Genomic DNA, 20,975 nt, shown 5'->3' with positions numbered 1-20,975 from the left:
TTGAGCTGCGAACTGGTCGAATTGCAGCCAGAAACTTTGGGAAAGCGCTTCCAAGTTTTTGCCGCAAATGCCAGAGAGCAGAAACAATAAGCCATAAACAATTGGCCAGAAGCCAGCAAGGACCTGCTGTCCTTGCCAGCCACTACTGTGCTCGCTTTCGTTTCGTTTTCGAACCCCTTCCTTTTTGCCTCCTTTTTGCATCCTGCATTTATTTCGCCTGACTGAATGCATTTCTGGTAGCATTTTTATGCATTTATTTTGCTGCTCGAGCGTCCATCAATTTGCTGCCGGCCAGTGAAAATCTGTTGCACTTCACCGCAAAGCTCAACAGAGCAGTAACCAATTTATATATTTTAAATACTTTTTCCATTTTTAAGCCGTTTCTGGGCCCTTACTTTTGCTTTTCTTTCCCTTTTCGCAGGCCGCTTTCGGCGCCTCTCTCTATATTTTCATTAACAAACGCTTAATTGAAAAACTTTTTCGCATTGAGGGCCCGTCGTCAAAGGGGTCTGTTCTGGCCTGGCCTCTCCTTTATCGAACCGATTCAGTAATTTAATCTATGAGTATTTTCCCTTCAAGTTTGCAACAGAGAAGCCGAGTGCCAAAATGTATTCACAGTTGATGAGAGAACCGAAACGAACCAAAAAAAAAGTGGTCTCCGTTGGCATTACGCATATATATTAGAAACTGGCTCGACTAACTCGGTCTGCCGCCAGACTTTCGCTCTAAAAACACAACAATGTATATTTGAGGACCCCAAAAATGTAAAAGAGGCTTTAAAACCCAATCCCCAGCCAACTGATTGGGCAACCTTTTTTCGCCAAGCTATTCGGTAAACAAGAAGCAGAAGGAGCGCTGCACCAGCGGCAATGACATCGACTCGGAATTAGGCCACATCCAAGAGAAGTTTGACAAAATTGGGACTGTATTCGGTCTTACATACATAGGTCTTGAACCCTTCTATGAATTAAGGATAAAATGTAAAGTTTTTCCTCTTTTACTCTAGGGTCAACTTAAGGGAGAATGTTGATTAAGTAAAAATAGGTTATGAAACTATTTCACACAAGTTTGAAATTAAAGAAGAGAGCTTTGGGTTATTTGGGGATAATAGATGCTTGGATAAGTATATTTTAAAGTTATTTGAATAATTTAATATCTATATAAAGCATTTCCATTCATATTTGACTAATTTATTATCTATGTTATTTAAGGCATAAGGATTCATTTTCTGTTTTATTTTAAGGGAAGCATTTGCAAGTTTGCGGTTTGCTCACATATTTATACATCCTTTATAATAAACCCAACCTATTTACATTAGTTCCTTTATTTTTAACTAAAATCTAGAACCGCTCCTGACTTTTTGAGGGGGTCGAAAATCAATGTGCCTGGCCGTCGCCTGTGGATCCTGATTCTGTTTCAGCTTTAATAACAAAAAGCGGAGCTGCTGCTGAGCAAACAGAATGTCATCGCCAAATGAGATCAGGCTGCGAGCATGGGTACTGGAAAACGAAGGACAGGGCACACTGGGTGCCAGTGTGGGAGTTAGTGGGCGAGGATGCGGATGCACCGATGCAGCGATGCAACGACGTGACCGCTGCACATGCAAGTGGGTTGCCGCCATGTGGCAACTGTGTCAGTGTCATTGCGATTCGGCTGCATGCGCCTCGTGCATTGTTTGCCATGTCAAACATTGTCATTTATCCAAAGTCTACGACCTGGGGGCCCAGGGAATCTGTTCCAGTTCCCAAGTCCCATAGTCCAAGCTTTGCATATTGCAATTAAGTTTTGTTTGGTCCTGAAAATTTCTCACTTTGAAAGGACTTTGCAGGGACGACGCCTGATGCCGAGCATATGCCGCTCGATGCTCGCTGGCTTGTTCGCTCAATTAAAACTTTTTCAGAGCAATGTTGTGGCAATTTGGTCATTTTTAATTTTCCTGTCTTGCAATAACGTCGAAGGCACCTTCACCGCAAATTGGGCTTTTCGCCTGAACAAGAGATGTTATTAAATATTTCGAAAGTTTCAAATATAATAACAGAAAAACAAGAAACGAAGCTATAAACATACATATGTATACCGCTGCAGATTAAAATTCACTCACTAGGATTTAATTAAATATACATAAAAATATTTATATTTAAAAACAATAAAGTAATGCCTGCTTTCGTTTCTTTCATTTGCATTTTCCTCTATATTTTGCGATCGTTTGTATGGCAGTTTTATGATATAGTAGTCCGATTTTCAGAAAATCTTACACAATATTTTATATTAATATAAAATGGCTATATATCGAATGTTAAGAAAATTTGTTGAAAACTTAAAAAGTTATAAATGTTTTCTCTTAAAATTTTCCGATTGTTCCTATGACAGCTATGTATATATCTATGTATATATATATAGTCCACCGATTCGCCATTCTTCGACTTATATAATAGTAAAATTAGATAGAAGAATAACTTCATAGTTCATTCAAATTTCATCCAAAACAACTCGTGCACATCTGTGCATATGATTCCCAACTGGTTCTGACATCCCAGGAACGAAGTGACTGCTGCAGGCCATGCCTCAGGCATGTGTTGTGTTTCAAAAGTGGCAAGTCATTGGTTATTAGTGTTCAAAGTTAGTAACTGATCATACATACTAACTGGTCATAGATAGTTACTGATCATAGCTACTTACTGGTCATAGATAATTAATGTTCAGAGTTACTAACTGTTCATAGAAACTTACTGACCATAGTTAATTACTAGTCATAGATACTTACTCTTCAGAGTTACTTACGGCTCATAAGTACTTACTGCTCATAAGTACCCACTGCTCATACTTAATTGCTGATCATAGTAATTATGATTCTCAACTAGTTTTAACATCCCCGGAACGAAGTGACTGCTGCAGGCCATGCCTCAGGCATGTGTTGTGTTTCAAAAGTTGCAAGTCATTGTTTATTAGTGTTCAAAGTTAGGAACTGATCATACATACTTACTGGTCATAGATAGTTACTGATCATGGTTACTTTCTGGTCATAGATAATTAATGTTCAGAGTTACTTACTGTTCATAAGTACTTACTGCTCATAAGTACTCACTGCTCATAGTTAATTGCTGATCATAGTTATTATGATTCCGAACTGCTTCTAACATGCCCGGAACGAAGTGACTGCTGCCGGCCATGCCTCAGGCATGTGTTGTGTTTCAAAAGTTGCAAGTCATTGTTTATTAGTGTTCAAAGTTAGGAACTGATCATACATACTTACTGGTCATAGATAGTTACTGATCATAGTCACTTACTGGTCATAGATAATTAATGTTCACAGTTACTTACTGTTCATAAGTACTCACTGCTCATAGTTAATTGCTGATCATAGTTATTATGATTCCCAACTGGTTTTAACATCCCCGGAACAAAGTGACTGCTGCCGGCCAAGCCTCAGACATGTGTTGTTACAAAAATTGGAAGTCATTGTTTATTAGTGTTCAAAGTTATAACTTATCATACATACTTACTGGTCATAGATACTTACTGTTCAGAGTTACTTACTGATCATAATTACTCATTGGTCATAGATACTTACTGATACTAGTTGTTTACTGATCTGAGTTACTTATTAAAAATATGTTTTAAGATACTGCTGATCTTTTCTTGTCTATGGTCTTACCCATTCAGGGCACTTTATTTTAATCTTAATAGATATTGAAAGCTATCATAATTAAAAGGAAACTTCCTTCTAAACAAATAAGATAGCATGGCTATTATTTAAAAAAATAGCAAGTTTTATGCAAAAAAACAAAACCATTAAAATGCAAATAGAAAAAAGCACGCTTTATATATATATAATATATATATATATATATATATATATATATATTTCATATTAAACATCCTTTTGTGTTTTACGACTGCGAAGCGGTGAAATGGCGGCCACAAAACATTTCACAAACCCTTTTCCCTGTGCCGCCGCCTCCCGCGCAGTCACCTTTTCACATACGACCATCAAATTAAATTTTATTGCATTAGGCGAATGGGTGAAAAAGTAATTGCCAACATTTCAGCCTTTTCTTGCCTATTTTTTTATACTTTTTTCTTGTTCAACCGCTTCCTTTTACGGCTTCACGTGCCACCGGCAAGGAAAAAGCAATTTGTTGTAATTTCATTGCGTTTCCATCGCACGCGTCCCTATAAGGTATATATACTATATACACTCGAATACACACGTCATTTAAAGTGAAATTAAATGCGAGAGTGAAAATTCATTGGACTTTGATTCGATTGCCTGCGTTTTTTAATTATTTATTCTCCTTTTGCGAAAAGCAATTCAATCTGAAGGGAGACAGTGTAGAAGGAGCACAGCCAAGAATGGTATTGACTTTAAAGCCCATAATGCTTTCTTGCATGTATGAATGCTCATATTTTCCTTCCATGCACTTTGGCTTTTTGTCAAAAATCTGTCAGAATTCTGGGCAGCATCTCGCAACTAAGTAACCCAACTCCGAAGATCCGGGAACTGAGAAGAAAAAAGGCAAACTAAGAGGATAACGAACATTAAATACCTGGCACTCTAAGCTAGCTCTAAGCTTGAGATGAATAAATATTACACCCAAGGTATGTAATTAATTAAAATTATGTTGCTAACAATAAACCTTTAATTACATGTAAAAATATGACTTGAGCTTTCCCCCAACTCCATATACCCCTTTGCAATTCTATAAATTACCGGGTATCAAAACCCGGGGGCAACTTTTGGCGACTATATATGACATATTCATGGCTGCCATATGCGTATATGTATTTTGGGTTAGCCATAACCATTGAGCCATTCGCCCCAACGTCATTTCGCCAAATGCAGTCAAGCATTTCCCCTGCTCGCGTTGTCAGCAGTTTTTCGAGTGCAGTCGCATAAACTTGCTGCAGATTTTTGGCAAGCGATTTTAATTGTTCGGCTTTCCGAATCTGAATGAATTTAAAATGCGACAAAATTGGATTGCCAAAAGCAGTCAAAACAATGCCATGCCCTGGGATCTACTCACCGCCAATGGAATGTCCGAGTAACACATGCCTTCCGTATGCGCAGCACCAGGACATTTAATTTTTATTTTAAACAAAAGGGCCGGCAGCAGTAAACACAAATAAAAAGCCAACAAAAAAATTCAACTTTCTGTGCCAAATACTTTTTGTGTACAAAAAAAAAACATTTCGAAGTGCACATGTCGCAAAATACACAGAATTATGCAAAAAATACAGAGTGTAAAAAAAAAAAAAATAAAGAAAACACCTAGCAAAACTTGCGAACACACGGCCCAAAAACCAGCTGCAGGTGATTTTCGGCGATTCGTAAAAAATGCAAAGCCCGCTTCATTGAAATGAAGAAGGTTTAGTGCCATGGCTTCAGCGGAAATGTTCCTGAGTTTTCCCTTTTTTATTTTCCCTCTGCTGGTTTATCCTGACGAATAGCCGTCGATGAGTAAACTTTAAGGTTGCAAAAGAGATTTTCTTTTAAATTGATTTATTGCTTAACAACAGTCCGAGTTGTGTAAGCTTGAAGAAAGTATATGTTAGTCCATATCCAATACTCCAAGTCAACTTTGAAGAATACTTTTCCCAAGTCAACCACACGTTTTTACAAATTAAAAACATGTTTAAAAGTTTTTAAATAAATAATGAGTGTTGTCTTAAGTTACTGGAAGTTAACCTTTTAATAATTAACAACACCCTGGTAAATCAAGAACTCGCAGCGTTAAATTAATAATTAATGAAAATTTAAAGACAAAAGTTAGGCTTTGGTAAAGTTACTTTTTCCCACTTAGTTACTCAATTTCACTCAACTTGTAAGATTTTCTTTTATAAATAGAAAATGTTCTACAAAATAAAGCCAAGTACATCGTATGTGGGTTGTCTGGGAAAAAGCGCTTCCGTCGCAGAAGGCACGACACGAAAAGATGGCGATAAATAGGCAGCATGGAGTTCTGAGCATCGCAGATGTCAAAACACAAGGCAATTAATTTCCGCCGTACAATGGCATGGCGAACAGGACCACAGCATTCTTATGTAACAAGAGCAGGTCCTGCCAGTGTGTAGGTCAGTGTGTAAGCTTAACAAAGGGGCGGCTTCGGAAAACTAAGCATGCTGCCTGGTTATATCCATGTGCGAATGATAAACTGCTCCTTGTTCATAATATATATGGTGGTTGGACTTGCTTGGAATTTTGTCTAGAGCGAAATACAAATACTTTGCATAATTGCGGTCACCAATGAAATTTCCAACTCAAAAATTGTCTCCATGCTTCGTCTTATTTCAAAGCCCGCACCAAGATTTCGCATAAAAGTAAAAGTTTTACGGCCATCAGAAAAGTTTTCTCGTCACTTTTTGTTTTGTGCGATTTTCCTCCCTGGGGAACATTTGATTATTCGGCCGTCTGACATAGCGACGGCGCTAAACTTTTTTTTCGCTTTAACCTCCTTTGCTGGGATGAGTCCTTACCCCAAAAAAATGATTCGAGTTTGATGGTAATAGTGGAGAGACGGTACACTGCAGATGGCACTAATAGATCAATTAGAAATTTCTTCTCTCATTGAATACGCATTATAGCCAGGATCCGGAAGAAGTGACAAGCAAGGGAAGTGGACTTAGCACGGCTTTACTCTCAGCTTTTCACGCTTTACAAGGACTCGAGGTCCTGACCTTTTTGCCAAAACAGCAACAGCAGCGGGATGGGTCAGAAGGGACAAAATGGAAAATTAATTTCGGTTGACGTGTGTCAGCAACGCATGACTAACAAACAGCAGGATAACAATTGCTATTCCAGTTGAAAAACGAGCGACAAGGGGTAAAACAAATGGCAAAGGATGCCCAATTATTTTGAACAAATGGTTACACGTTTTTTTCCCGAAAATTCGGTCAAGCTGGGGAGCCCAATTAAATTGTCAAAAATGCTGTAAGCGTGAATTATGTTCTGTGATTTTAAATGTCTGCCATTTTCCAGCGAAATGGATTTCATGGCATTATATATTATATCATTATATTTCTGATCCCTTCTTTAATGATTTTCTTTGGCAGCAGAAAAGTGTAATTTCCAGGAAATTCGCATGTACAGAAAGGGTTTTAAGCTGTTGTCATTAAAATTAAATGCCATATAAAGTTGCCCACAAGTAATACCTTTGAGTATTTAAAACTAACAAATATTTCACATTATGCTTTTTACGGATTCTTTCTTTCACTTTCATAAGTTTGCAGACAGAATGGAAACCAAATTAAAAATTGATTGTTACTTGAGTTCTAAGAAGTTTACTTTTTTAAAGTAAATCAGTTCGGTTATTTTGCCAAATAAAACCTTCTTAAGGATGTCCTGGCGATAGCCTATTTTACTGATTTCCATGACCTTGGCCAGCCGGCAGCTTACATATTTAAATTATTGTCTCTGGCCGAGTGTTTGACCTCGGCATCTGTATCTGATGATGCTATGCTGCTGGGGCGAGATTCCGGATAACTACAAATTCAGTTTAGGCACGTTCACAACAAAAAAAGGCGAGATGAAAAAACTCTCCCCCATCAAGTGGGTCCAATAAAACTTTTATGAGTCAGCCGCAATCTCGGGTCCAGATAAGTGCGAGTCCTGCGCGGTGACAACTTGTCGCTCGGACCAGTGTCCTGCCTGCAGTTCCGGTCAAACTGCTCTCCAGATCGCCAAACAGAACTCGAAACGTGCACTTATATCCTTTACGCTCTTTGTCCTTGCAGCTTGTATGGATGCGCCTGCTTTCCCGGCTTCAGTGGCAGCGACTGTGGACATGGCCCACTGTGCCAGGACCTGCACACCAACGTTTGTCAGAACGGCGGCACTTGCAAGTAAGTGAATTTTTTTGTTTTCAAATTTGCATCGAAAAGCCGATTCTTACAAGTAAGAGAAAAAGCCATCAAACAATGGAAATGACTTTTTCAAGTCCTCATAATAATTTAAGAGCCCGCGAAAATCAATTGAACTTACTCAGAGTTTCGATAAAATGTAAGCACTAATAAAACGACAAACGAGATTTTATTCCGCTTCCAATAATTGTTTATAACATCAAACATGGCTTTCAGGGGAATTTATTTTCTTATCATTTATTTACCTTAACTAAATTGTTGTATTACCTTTTTCGAAGCGTACAGCTGGGTATTCTTTTTCGAGCTTTCATGAATATCCATTAAAAAACAGCTCTTAGCAATATAGGAGCCTCTTGAAATATGCAATGGTTTTTCGTTTTCAAAGGAAAAACTTTAATACTCTGAACCCCAAACAAGCCAGAATTAAGACCGGCGATATATGAATTCACTCTGGTACATACATTTATTTTTTTTGGCCCACTCGCATGTTATTGGCCCCCTTTTTCTGGCCCAATTTTCTTATTGTCGGATCGTCATTCGCAGGCACATCGGCGACGCCGCCATAACTTGCCACTGTCCGAAGGGCTTCAAGGGGACCAGATGTGAAATACCCGAAATAAACGAGACGACGCAGGGTAAGTGCAATAATAAATGTTATTTCCCAGATATATATAAATACATATATACACACATATACAGACCGGCTAAAAGGCGCCAGGACCCAAAAAAAACTGTGGGGGCATAAAAAAGCCAGAGGGCGGAACGGGGAATGGACACTGCTGTTAAAGTGAAAATGTAATTAAGGAAATAATTAGCATTAAAAATGCACTCAATGCCAGCTGAGGTGCCCGCTCAGACGCAGGGCAGACAAACTGAAAGGATGCTTCATTTTTTGTTTTCCCACTCAATCTGCCAGTCCTCTTGCGCCATTTAATCGCCAAGTGCGTGCAAAAACAATAAAAATGTATAACAACTGCAGCCAGAAGCATTAAAAGCCAGTAGCACACAGCACCGGAAAACCTCAGGTTGTCGCTGGCCGGGATCCGTGCCAATTTTCCCTCCCTCCAACCATCAGCATTTTCACGAATGCCGGGGGGAAAAGGTTGGAAAACCCCATGACAAGAACAACAACGAACATGTCACCAGCCGCCAACATTGTTTAAGGTTTAAGTTGCGCAGTTCATTGAATCGCAAAGTGCTTGCAATGGTAATTGGAATGAGACTACGAGGCACAAAAGATGCAAGTCCAGTGCTGCAAGCGGATTGTCCGATGTTCCGGTGATTCCCAGAGAATGAAGGAATCCAAGAACTCAGCTATTTGCATTCCAGAAAACCGTCAAGAAAATCGGAAGCGATTTCGGTACAGTGAAAGCTCTCATAGAAGAAAAATAATTTTTAAATAAAATATATAGTGGCATACTTGGCGTATGAGTAATATTAATATGTATATATATTGTAAAACCTTTTTAAAACCTTAAGCTTTAGAAATTTAACTAAATACAGTTCAGTTTTCGGTCCAGTAAAAGCTGTGTTGTAGAATAAAAAGAATTTAAAAAGTTGAAAACATAATGGCCTACGTGGCGTATGAGTATTTTTTTGAATACATTTCGAGCAAAATCTAAGCTCAAGTTCTAAAAAATTCCACTAAATGCTTTTCAGCTTATAGCAAAGTTGAACAAATTCCTACAGTAAAATAAAGCATTGATTTTCAAAAGATAAAGATATATTGGCATACCTGGCGTATGAGTAATTTATGAATACATTTCGTGCAAACTCGAAAACCATAAGCTCTGAAAATTCTAGAAAATTCAAACCTGTTCAAAAATAAATCCCCTTAAGTGGGAAAGAGTTTTCCCAAGGATCTTTTACTGTATTAAATGCCGTAAGGTCCAGAGAAATTGTTAAAAAGAAGAACTTCCAGCACTTGGTTAAAATTCGTAAGCATGTAAAATGCAGGGGCCTCAAAGCCAAAGGTGAACTGCAGAGGAAAAAAAGAATGCCAATTTTATCGATTTTGACACTCGGCCCCATTTTTCCCGTTGGGCATATAAAAGAACTCTTAGAGCTGGGATAAAAGTGCGAAATGGAGAGATTATTTCAGAAGATTATCCAAACGTTTTGCATCGACACATGCTTGGCATATTTGCCGCATTCGGCTTGATAACCCCTAAGCGATTTTTTGGGGTTTTGTGCCCCATATATGCAAGACTGACACTCTCTATTCACACACTCTGTTGCCACAGGTGTGGGTTGCTCTACACATACACACAGACACACACAAAATATGGGTTTTATTAAATATTTCACATACTCGTAGTAGATTGACCTTTTTCGGGGAAGCAATTACCACAGTCTTTGGCATCTTTTTAGGCTGCACCAGCAACACCAGCTCCATCGATTGCCATCAGGCCTGCGATTTTGACAGCTTCAGCCGCATTGGTTCCATGCCCCCCGGCCAGCGTTATTCCGCCGTCAAAACTAACCGGAATTTGGCTCGCAGCGGTAAAACCCGATACGAGGTGACCATGAGGCTTGGAGCCAATCTCACGGGTTACTATCGACACGCCGATCGGGATCAACTCTCAGGCGTAATGGAGAGACAGGTGAGCTTGTGAGATACATTATATATCAATAGTGAATACTATATTATGCAACGTGATACATTCTCCCAAGAACAACTACTGCTATCTAGAAATATCTTCTTTATTTGACATAATATTAACGAATATGTCGCTTTTCTTGCATAAATATTTGTTTAATCATGTTTAATTAATTGTGTTGTTGATGGAAAAACCATTTGATTATCGGTTAGCTTAACCCACATAGTTATTTAACTGCTGCTCCTCGCCCTCATCGCCAGCGTGTAGCACATTTCGCACTGCTCCTGGCGTGGCCTCCAAGGAGGCACTCCATGCCGGCGGATGAGCCCCCTGCTGCTGGGTATTGTTCGGTGTCGGACTTCCGGCGCTGCTCTCCATGATCGTGGGCATATTGGGCTGATGCTGAGTGGACGTGGCTGGCGGATCAACACGCTCCAGCAGTTGGGTGAAGCTCCCTCCAATTAGGTCGCTGCTATCCCCTCGCTTGTAGCTGTGGGCGGACCGGGAGAGGGGTCGCCAACGGTTCAGTTTCTTGGAGGCCATGCGCTGCAGCGGCGGTGTCCGAGTTCCAGTTTCCGTGGCAGAAGCGGCTGTCTTGCTTCCGGACGTGTGCTGCTCCAACAGATTGCTCACCAGCTTGTCCAGCGCTTTAAGGTCCACATTTAGCTGGGAGTTGGGTATGGAATTCATCCGGCTGCCAGACAGGCTGCCCGGAGTTGTTTGTCCAGGGTCGCCGTCGGTCTTCAGCCGGTTGAGTCCAGCAATCTTGGCCAGACGTTCGGTGAGCTGACGAAGAGAAGCAAGTAAACAAAGTTTTTTTTTTTAATTTCAATTATTAAAAATAATTAAAAGTAAACAAGAGGCGCTGTCAGGATAAACCTTGAGAACTGTATACAATAGCTTAAGCCTTTTTCTTAGTAATAAAGTAGTGAAATATATTTATTAGTAATGAGATTATTATAAACAAGCAACCCATAACAAACAAATAACTTAACAACTACTCTAAGAATCTAATTAAAATAAGTCTTGGAAAACTAAAATTAAACAAATAACTCCAGCCTTGATAACCCTCTCCGGTTATATTTTATATCTCAGCCCAATTAGTTGGCAATTGTGGCCCAAAAACACAAACTTCTCACCCAACTCAGCCCGCCCTCGCTCTTAATAAATCGCCTGTGAGCAACACTGAGACTGTTACTTGAGCGCAGCCAATTAAACTTTTCGTTTTCCCATATGCGAAATTACAATTAAGCAATAAAAACTAACGAAAGGCCTTGTGGCAACCAAGTGCCACGACTGCACTGAAGGAGAAAGGGCAATATATTCTCAGAGTCGAAGGCTGACAGGCCATGCCAGGATGCCGCTCCAAGCTGCTTCGAGTGCGACTTTAATTGATGTTTCATTTCCGTTGCAAAGTGCTTCCGTTTTCCTGGGCTCCGCTTCCGCCGTTTGTTTTGTGTCCAACTTCGGAAAGTGGAGAGACTGTATATATCCAAAGTGGAGTGACTGAAAGTGGTGTGGCGACCTGGTAATTGAGTATCAATGCGGTTTTAAGTGAAAAATGCTGCCAACCTTTGGCCCTTGTCCATACCGAGGGGAAACGGTATCCGCACCCCCATTTTCCACCGAACTCAATGGCCGACCATTTCCGTTTTTAATCTTTTGCCTTGATTTGCTCGCTCTACGCTTTTCACTTCGTTTTGGTTTTCGTTTTCGTTTTCATTTCATGTTTCTGTGTTTTTTCAATTGCCTCGTGCTCCATTCAAATGGGGTTAATTGAGTTTTAGTGGCCGGGACTCACTTTAAACTGATTACAAGCTGGCAGGGGGAGACCATCCATCCGTCCGCCCGTAGGCTTTGCCAGTTTGTTTTGCATTCGGGGTTGGTTATTCGGCGACCGTCGTTTCTCTATCTCTCGGAATATTTGGAGCATGTCAGTCTGGTAGCCACTTGAGCTCCACTCCTCCTCCCACCAGGACCACCTGCTCGCAGGACCGCCTCCTGCTGGAAACGGAATTAATGTAGAAGTTGATTTGTGGCAAATCGACGCTTGGTTGGCTTTTGAATGCTTCTTGCCGGCGAGTTTTAATTGAGGCGCCATCTCGCTCGTGTCTGCCGCTTAAGCAGGAAATTAAGAAAGTTTTTGCAAAAAGGCCCTATGATTATGGATTCAGGTGTAATTAGCGCAGGGATGTGGCACATTTTTCTAACAAGAAACAGAACCCATTCTATAAAGTATAAAATAATATATATCCAAAGATGTATTTCTGCGTAATTTTTTCCTTACCCCTTAAGTAGGTCTTTCCTGCTCGAAAGCCACACCCGAAAATCCGGTCTTAAGTGGACTCAGTGACATGGTCGGAGGCACGACTGCAGCTCTGAAGGTTATCCCCTTTCCCAAAATGACAGATATTGTCCAGTGGGTCTACTTTCAGCTGGCGCATAAAAAGCGACAGGAGTTTATTTTCATCCCGGGCTCCTTAGAACGAGTCCAACAGGTTCTGCTGGCTTAACTATAAATCTTACATGATTTTCAACTACTCAGTGTTCCCCGAGTTGTTGCTTCAGTTTTTGCCCTTTTTGCCGTTTGCAGTGTCCCCGAGTGAGTCCTTTTTCCACTGTCCTTGCCATCGCTGCACGCCGCCTTGATTTATGATCATCGCAACTTGCTTTATTGTCGCATCGCTCGGAGGGCGGCACTTTTTCCGGGGCCCCGTGCACTTCTTGTGCGACTCGCCGGACTTATCAACTAATGATTGAGGTCAGTTGGCCACCCTATGCTGCTGTCTCGACACCGCCAAATAATTGCCAGTAATTAAGCTTAAATGCCGTTTCGGAAGACCTCCTTGCCTTGCCGCCCGGTCGCCCAGCCCCCAGGGCCTGCGTGGTCGATGGGTCATGAAAAATGCAGTTTGAAGATACTTGCTGACCCCAAAAAACTTATTTTAAACTGCAGGAAAAGGAGGAAAGAAAGAGGCAATTCAATAGGAACCTAGTTTATTAAAGTAAATACGAAACGGTCTGTTTGCCCCAGCAGTAGGCAAACATAAACAGGTGCGCCAGGCATTTTAGTTTTCAGATATCGATGGCAAACATAGTGTTGTATCAACTGAGTCAATATAAATTATTTAACAGCGGCATTTGCCCATCTACCCATTCAACGATAAGGCATGCCAAATATTTTGGTAGATCCGAGCTAGGCCCAATCTCTGGCACAATGAGCCATCATCAAACACACCGATGGGTTGCGAAAAGATGTTGAAACAGCTGAGCACACTTGCGAATTTGATATCAATCGAAGAGGAAATCGCTATAAAAGTCAAGCTCCAAGGGTGAAGAAGCTATCAGTCCCCTCTGCCACTTCCAGCAACATGAGGAAGTCCACTGTGATCATCGGTGCCCTCCTGGCGACCATCTTCCTGGCCAGCCTTCCCTTTGGCCAGGCTGTAACCTGTGCGGATGATCCCGCCGACGCGGCCTGTATCGACTGCACGGATACTGCGAATGCATCCAATGCCGAATGTGCCGCCACCACGGCGGCTCCTGCAGCCGAAGAAACCACAGCTGCCGCTGGTGCCGAGGCAACCACTGCTGCCAGTGCAGCGGGTGACACCACAGCTGCCGCCGGAACAGATACCACTACGGCCTCATCCGGATCGAAAGGTGTAAAGAAGACGAAGAGGAAGAGGAGGATCGTCCGCAAGAAGCCAAGGGTAGTCAGGAGGAGGAGGCGCAACAGGAACAGGAACAGCAGCAGTAACACCAATACCAACACCAACAGGAGCACCAACAGGAGAAGAAACACTTTGGGTTAATCCTGTTGAGACCATCAAACCGCCACTTCTGAAGGACACGAAAACGAAAAGCTTGTACTCTAAAATCTGATTATCATCTAAGAACGAAATATATATCATATTGGGCCCGTATGCATAGATTGAATTAATTATAGCTGAAATTAAAAAGTATTGCAGGGTGAATAGTTCGATTTGCATAGACTATTTAAATCGAGTTTAGAATCTAGAGTAAGCTAAGCAGGAATTATAAAACTTTTTTAAGGATCAAAAATTATCAATTTAAATTTAAAAGGTTCTCTATTTGAGCCTTATTTTTACCAAGTCAATCTGCAGTTTAATATTAAAAGGATTTCTAATTTTTATTTTAATATATTGGCATTAGCAAACTGAACCAAAAGCTCCCCGGGAAGCACTCAAGTTTTCTTTTTCTTAAATTTAATATTATATGTTATCATTAAATAAACCCTAAGAAAAATCGAAGTGTGATGCATTTTATTAAAAATAAAATGTCCCAAATTAGTATCAAAATTAAGAAAATCTTTTATTTTATGGAGACAGTCAAAAGTTTCGATTAATTTAATTAAATTATGATTGCATGCAGTTTAAATAATTAAAATTAACTATTAATTAGTATTAAGAAATAATTAATCATATCATTTTAGTTATTTAAATATTTTATTTTGCTTTCTATTATACTGTTCCAGATAACTTTAAAGATTTAAGAACTGTTTTATTTATTTTTTTTAAATATCACGAGACTTTTAATTAGAATCAGGACATTAAAAAAACGTTGAACAAGTTCTACATTTTTAAATCAATAACAAAATTTAAAAATATTAAAGTTTTATTTTGTGCGTAATCATTTTTCATTCAAGTGCCTATCTAATAAATATACATTTATAATAAAGGTAAAGAAAATCTACATTTAAAAGTAAGGTCTCAAAATAAATTAAAAGACAGAAAAAATACAGATATATTGAACAAGTTAAGTGTATGGCTGTTAAAGTACTCCATCTAAATAAATAATATTTAAAAAAAAATATATTTTCTGAAAATTTTCTAATGTTATTAAACGATTTGGAACAATTTGGAAATTTAACTCAATTAATGTACCAAACAGAGCAATCAGTTGTCTTAATAAAAATTAGACTTAAGTCTGAAAGGAGAAAGACTGCACTAATTTGAATACCCAATTCAAATGGATCCTCGACCTGATAAAAATGTATAGACAATACATAATAAATACAAAAGTGAACCAATCTTCAAAACAATTGGACGACAAATACTGATTTGCGGATGAAACGAAATGGCAAACAGCTGTGCAAACTTGAAAAATGTTATCAATCCGATGGAGAATCACTATAAAAGCTTGTATCCGAGTGACAAGAGAGTATCATTTGCTTCTGGCATTCTCTAGCAACATGAGAAAGTCCACTGTGATCATCGGTGCCCTCCTGGCGACCATCTTCCTGGCCACCCTTCCCTTTGGCCAGGCTGTAACCTGTGCGGATGATCCCGCCGACGCGGCCTGTATCGACTGCACGGATACTGCGAATGCATCCAATGCCGAATGTGCCGCCACCACGGCGGCTCCTGCTGCCGAAGAAACCACAGCTGCTGCTGGTGCCGAGGCAACCACTGCTGCCAGTGCAGCGGGCGACACCACAGCAGCCACCGGAACCGATACCACTACGGCCTCATCCGGATCGAAAGGTGGAAAGAAGACGAAGAGGAAGAGGAGGATCGTCCGCAAGAAGCCAAGGGTGATTACGAGGAGGAGGAGCAACAGGAACAGGAGCAGGAACAACAGGAGGAGAAGCACTTCGGGTTAAAGCACTTGAGAACATTACACCGCTAATTATTCTGGACACGAAAGATGCTATACTGCTATCTATTTTAGATTTAATTTTAAGAAAATATTTATCGAATTGGGCCCATAAATAAATAAAACAATATAAATTCGTTATGCCTTTATCTTAAATTATCTTAAAGTAAGCAATATACTGTATTAACAGTATATATAAAAACAATTGGTCTCACATAAGACTTTTGAAATGTTTATATATAATATAGAAGATACATTGGTTTTTATGTTACTGTAGAATACAGGAACAACAAGTAAAAAAAAACTTTAGGAAACAAAAGTTTTTCTACCATTGAACTTTGATCTTGAAAATCCTCATAAATCAGCCAAAAATTAATTCATTTCTGTTCAGAAAGCACTTCTATGTTATTTTTTAATAGGTTAACAATTTATTTTGTCAATTTTTGACAATTTTAACAATGTAACCCCTTATAAAATTTTAAAAATTTTTGAAAAAATATGTTTTAAGCGAACATTGCTAGATCAATTCAGTTTTTTATGCTGATCAAGAATATATATGTATATAATTTATAGGGTCTAAAATGACTCCTTCACTGCGTAACAAGTTTTTGACTACAATTCAAGGATACACCTATGCGTATACGTAACTTGTAAGGCACTGCTATAAACATCTGGAATAAAATTTAAAATAAAATCGTTGGAATAGGTGGCTCTGATATCTTTTCGAAAGCATTACAGGGGACAACTTTAGAATTATTGCATTACAAACTATGCATTCTATGGACTTTTAATCGATGTTTTATATTACCTTTATATGTAAATTTCTTTGGGAATCTTAAAGTTTAACAAGAAAGGAAGCTAACTTCGGCACGCCGAAGTTTATATACCCTTGCAGATAGAACTTCTATGAATAGGAATCCATTCAATATAAATTATATATATTTGTATTAAAAACAATGAAGTAATACCTGGTTTCATTTCATTCACCTATACATATTATATATGCAGCTTTACATTCACATCAACCATCATTTTTCTTCTACATCAAACAATCGTTTTTATGGCACCTATATGATATACTTGTTCGATTTTCATGAAATTTGACACCAAATTTAGGACTAATATAAAATAGCTATACCTCAAATTTGATGAAAATCTGTTGAAAACTGAAAAAGTTATAATTTTTAATTGTATTAATTTCTCGCTCGTTCCTATGGGAGCTATATGATATAGTCGTCCAATTTTCATAAAATTTTACACAAAATTGTAGAATAATATGAAATGGCTATATCTTAAATTTGATTAAATTCTGTTGAAAACTAAAAATTTATCGCCACCGCGATTGTCAGTCTTCCGAAAACAGCCACCGCCATTCTCATTCCTCTCAAATTTTTCGATCGTTCCTATGGGAGCTATATGATATATTAGTCCGATTTTAATAAAATTTAACGCAAAATTGTAGAATAATATGAAATGGCTTAATCTCAAATTTGATGAAAATCTGTTGAAAACTGAGAATGTTATACTTCTTAATTTAATTAATTTCTCGATCGTTCCTATTGGAGCTATATGATATAGTCGTCCAATTTTCATAAAATTTTACAAAAAATTGTAGAATAATATGAAATGGCTATATCTCAAATTTGATCAAATTCTAATGAGAACTAAAAATGTTATAATATTTTTTGTAAAAATTTCCGATCATTCCTATGGCAGCTATATGATATAGTCGTCCGATCCGGGCCGTTCCGACATATATACGAGTGAGAGTATATAGAAGACTAACTGCAAAGTTTCATTCAGATGGCTTCAAAACTGAGAGACTAGTTTGCGTAGAAACGCGTAGAAACGGACAGACGGACAGAAGGACAGACGGACAGACGGACAGAAGGACAGAAGGACAGAAGGACAGAAGGACAGAAGGACAGAAGGACAGACGGACAGACGGACATGGCTAGATCGACTCGGCTGTAGATCCTGATCAAGAATATATATACTTTATATGGTCGGAGGTGCCTCCTTCACCTTCACAAAAAAAAATAGACTTTGACCGGACTTGGGTAGAACGACTCGGCGGTTCATGCTGATCAATACTAAATATGGTTTAAAGGGTCGGATATGACCATCACTGCGTTTTAAGCTTTTGAATGAAATTATAATAGTATAAGAAAGGAAGCTAACTTCGGCACACAAATATCGCCACATATTCTTACAAACAAAAGATATTAGTTATTTTGTTTTCATTCCACTTAATGAAGCTTTGAGTTAGGCGTTACCCATCATGAATTACAATCGATGGTCGTGATATGGTAAAGAGTTAAGGTTAAACTTGTTCCCCAACGCGTTGCAACGTTTCTGTATTGTTTTTAAACAAATAAATGCTTCAAATATATTGTACAATATGAATGGAAGGAGGCGCCCCACAAAATTAATTGTTAAAACAAAATTGATCTAATAGGCAAATTAAATAAATAATTTAGGCCGATTCAGCAAATAGGCCTAGAATTTGACACTACAAACACAAAAAACACTGATAGAGGGAACAATAGACAGCTGTGCAAACGTGTGAATGGGCATTAATCGGATGGAAAATCGCTATAAAAGCTACAACCCCACAGACCTAAGAGTATCATTTCCCTCTACCATTCTCCAGAAAGATGAGAAAGTGTACAGTGATCTTCGGCGCTCTCCTGGCGACCATCTTCCTGGCCAGCCTTCCTTTAGGGCAGGCTGTAACCTGTGCGGATGATCCCGCCGATGCGGCCTGTATCGACTGCACGGATACTGCGAATGCATCCAATGCCGAATGTGCCGCCACCACGGCGGCTCCTGCAGCCGAAGAAACCACAGCTGCTGCTGGTGCCGAGGAAACCACTGCTGCCTCTGGAACCGGAGACACCACAGCTGCCACCGGAACGGATACTACTACGGCCTCATCCGGATCGAAGGGTGGAAAGGTGAAGCGGAGGAGGAAGTTCAAGAACATCCGTAAGAGGCCCAGGGTGATCACCAAGAGGAGGCGCAACAGGAACAGGAATAGGAACACCAACAGGAGGAGGAGCACTTCTGGTTAAACCATTAGACAACATCAAACCGCTATTTATTCTGGACATGGAAAACGTTTATACTCTTAATTATTGTAGACTTAATTTAAAGCAAATTGTTATTCGATTGGGCCCATAAATAAATAAAACACTCTATGTTACTGAAAATTAAATAATGCAACCTTTAGATATCGGAGACAACTTAGAAAAGCTATACATCCAGTATAATCAGTCATTTCAGCAAACTATGGCTTTTGAATGAAAAGAGGTTGTTGTTTACCATTAAAAAAAATTGTTTAAAATTTTTCGAATTTGTTTCACGCTAGGCCATTACACAACCCATATTCAACAACCTTACTCCAGCATACTCATGCGTTTTTAATTGATTTTGTGAGCTTCTCAAGATATACTGAGCTAAAACTGCCAAGCAGTGATGCAATCATTAAAGATCCTTTAAGCTATATGTATGTTTTTTTTATCAGCATCAACAGACAACTCAATACAACCCTTGCCGCTAGAATAAAAGTCACCTAAAGGCCAAAAACCGAATGATTTGTAAAAGTCATATCAATTTCGGTATATGTTTCTGCATTATTCATTATTCACTTGTATTTTGTATCTTTGTCACTTGAGTGGGGTAAACAATGAATGATTTGATGTGTTGAATTTGGGAGTTTTTGATTTATTATACTGTATAAGATAAAATGTTAGCTGCATTATATAAATTTTAATAGTTTTAGTATTTAGAATTGATCACCCAAATAGATCTAAAGTCATATATATTATCTTACTGAATTTATGAATTCATACGACATTCCAAGATTTAAGATATGCTTTATGGCCAGCCAATAATACCAAAACAAAGCTTTAATTAATGTATATGCAAAACACACTTTTATTTTTAGTCTCGTTTTTATTTTAAAGTTTTAGAATAGGCGCAGCGAACTAATTTAGGCTTTCGGTTTAAAAATCAATCTCAATCTTTTATTAACTTCTTTTACTCTGACACAAAAAAATGTTTATAAAATAATATAATAATAACAGGAGGACGCCCCATAAAATAAATTGTTCAAATCAAATTGACCTAATAGGCAAATTAAATAAATAATATAGGCCGATCAAGCAAATAGGCCTAGAATTTGATATTAGGCAGCTGTGCAAACATGTGAATGGTTATGAATCCGAAGGGAAATCGCTATAAAAGCTACAATCCCACAGACCTAAGAGTATCATTTCCCATTCTCCAGAAAGATGAGAAAGTGTACAGTGATCTTCGGCGCTCTCCTGGCGACCATCTTCCTGGCCAGCCTTCCCTTGGGCCAGGCTGTAACCTGTGCGGATGATCCCGCCGACGCGGCCTGTATCGACTGCACGGATATTGCGAATGCATTAAATGCCGAATGTGTCGCCACCACAGCGGCTCCTGCAGCCGAAGAAACCACAGCTGCTGCTGGTGCCGAGGAAACCACTGCTGCCTCTGGAACCGGAGACACCACAGCTGCCACTGGAACGGATACTACTACGGCCTCATCCGGATCGAAGGGTGGAAAGGTGAAGCGGAGGAGGAAGTTCAAGAACATCCGTAAGAGGCCCAGGGTGATCACCAAGAGAAGGCGCAACAGGAATAGGAACAACAGGACGAGAACAAATAACTCTGGCTAAACAGCCACTTAATATGATCTTTTGAATTGCCTCACGATGACTTCTTTTATCTTTAATAATTAATTTTAAGACTTTAAATACATTTTTAATTGGGCCCAAATTTTGTATAAATATTAAATACAAATTCCGCTCCTAAAAATTCTAAAATTCTAGCTTCTGCTACCTTTTATTACTAAGCTTGTCTATGGTAGTC

General features: G+C 39.1%; 6 protein-coding genes across 11 annotated transcripts in view; 5 read left to right on the top strand and 1 right to left on the bottom strand.

Annotated features, from left to right (window-relative positions):
- The window catches only part of LOC110187369 (uncharacterized), a 138,052-nt gene that overhangs the window by 40,995 nt on the left and 76,082 nt on the right, over positions 1-20,975 (top strand). For 2 of the 3 annotated variants that reach the window (XM_086832563.1, XM_086832564.1), the window contains 3 exons: positions 7,732-7,839; positions 8,401-8,492; positions 10,228-10,460. In XM_086832563.1, the coding sequence (XP_086688689.1) occupies positions 7,732-7,839; positions 8,401-8,492; positions 10,228-10,460 (433 nt within the window). The remainder of the gene's footprint in view (positions 1-7,731; positions 7,840-8,400; positions 8,493-10,227; positions 10,461-20,975) is intronic. The other variant, XM_086832565.1, reaches the window with a different exon arrangement.
- The window catches only part of LOC110187349 (uncharacterized), a 40,720-nt gene continuing 30,290 nt past the window's right edge, over positions 10,546-20,975 (bottom strand). For all 4 annotated transcript variants that reach the window (XM_020956738.2, XM_020956739.2, XM_086832566.1 and 1 more), the window contains exon 13: positions 10,546-11,243. In XM_020956738.2, the coding sequence (XP_020812397.2) occupies positions 10,671-11,243 (573 nt within the window). In that variant the 3' untranslated portion in view covers positions 10,546-10,670. The remainder of the gene's footprint in view (positions 11,244-20,975) is intronic.
- Positions 11,239-16,096, top strand: LOC110187355 (uncharacterized). The gene has a single exon (XM_086832571.1). It carries the CDS (start codon positions 13,829-13,831, stop codon positions 14,270-14,272), a length of 444 nt encoding a protein of 147 aa, XP_086688697.1. The 5' UTR covers positions 11,239-13,828; the 3' UTR covers positions 14,273-16,096.
- LOC110187352 (uncharacterized) lies at positions 15,673-16,083 on the top strand. Its single transcript, XM_020956743.2, has one exon. It carries the CDS (start codon positions 15,673-15,675, stop codon positions 16,081-16,083), a length of 411 nt encoding a protein of 136 aa, XP_020812402.2.
- On the top strand, positions 18,155-19,628 carry LOC110187353 (uncharacterized). Its single transcript, XM_086832572.1, has one exon. The coding sequence runs from the start codon at positions 18,734-18,736 to the stop codon at positions 19,148-19,150; it is 417 nt and encodes a 138-aa protein (XP_086688698.1). The 5' UTR covers positions 18,155-18,733; the 3' UTR covers positions 19,151-19,628.
- On the top strand, positions 20,372-20,923 carry LOC147643669 (uncharacterized). The gene has a single exon (XM_086832573.1). The coding sequence runs from the start codon at positions 20,372-20,374 to the stop codon at positions 20,780-20,782; it is 411 nt and encodes a 136-aa protein (XP_086688699.1). The 3' UTR covers positions 20,783-20,923.

The sequence above is a fragment of the Drosophila serrata genome, unplaced genomic scaffold, assembly GCF_035046125.1.
Source record: "Drosophila serrata isolate PLE 108 unplaced genomic scaffold, ASM3504612v1 contig_249, whole genome shotgun sequence".
Taxonomy (NCBI): Eukaryota; Metazoa; Arthropoda; class Insecta; order Diptera; family Drosophilidae; genus Drosophila; species Drosophila serrata.
Note: the sequence above shows the minus strand (reverse complement) of the source record. Positions and strands in the feature narration are given on the sequence as shown.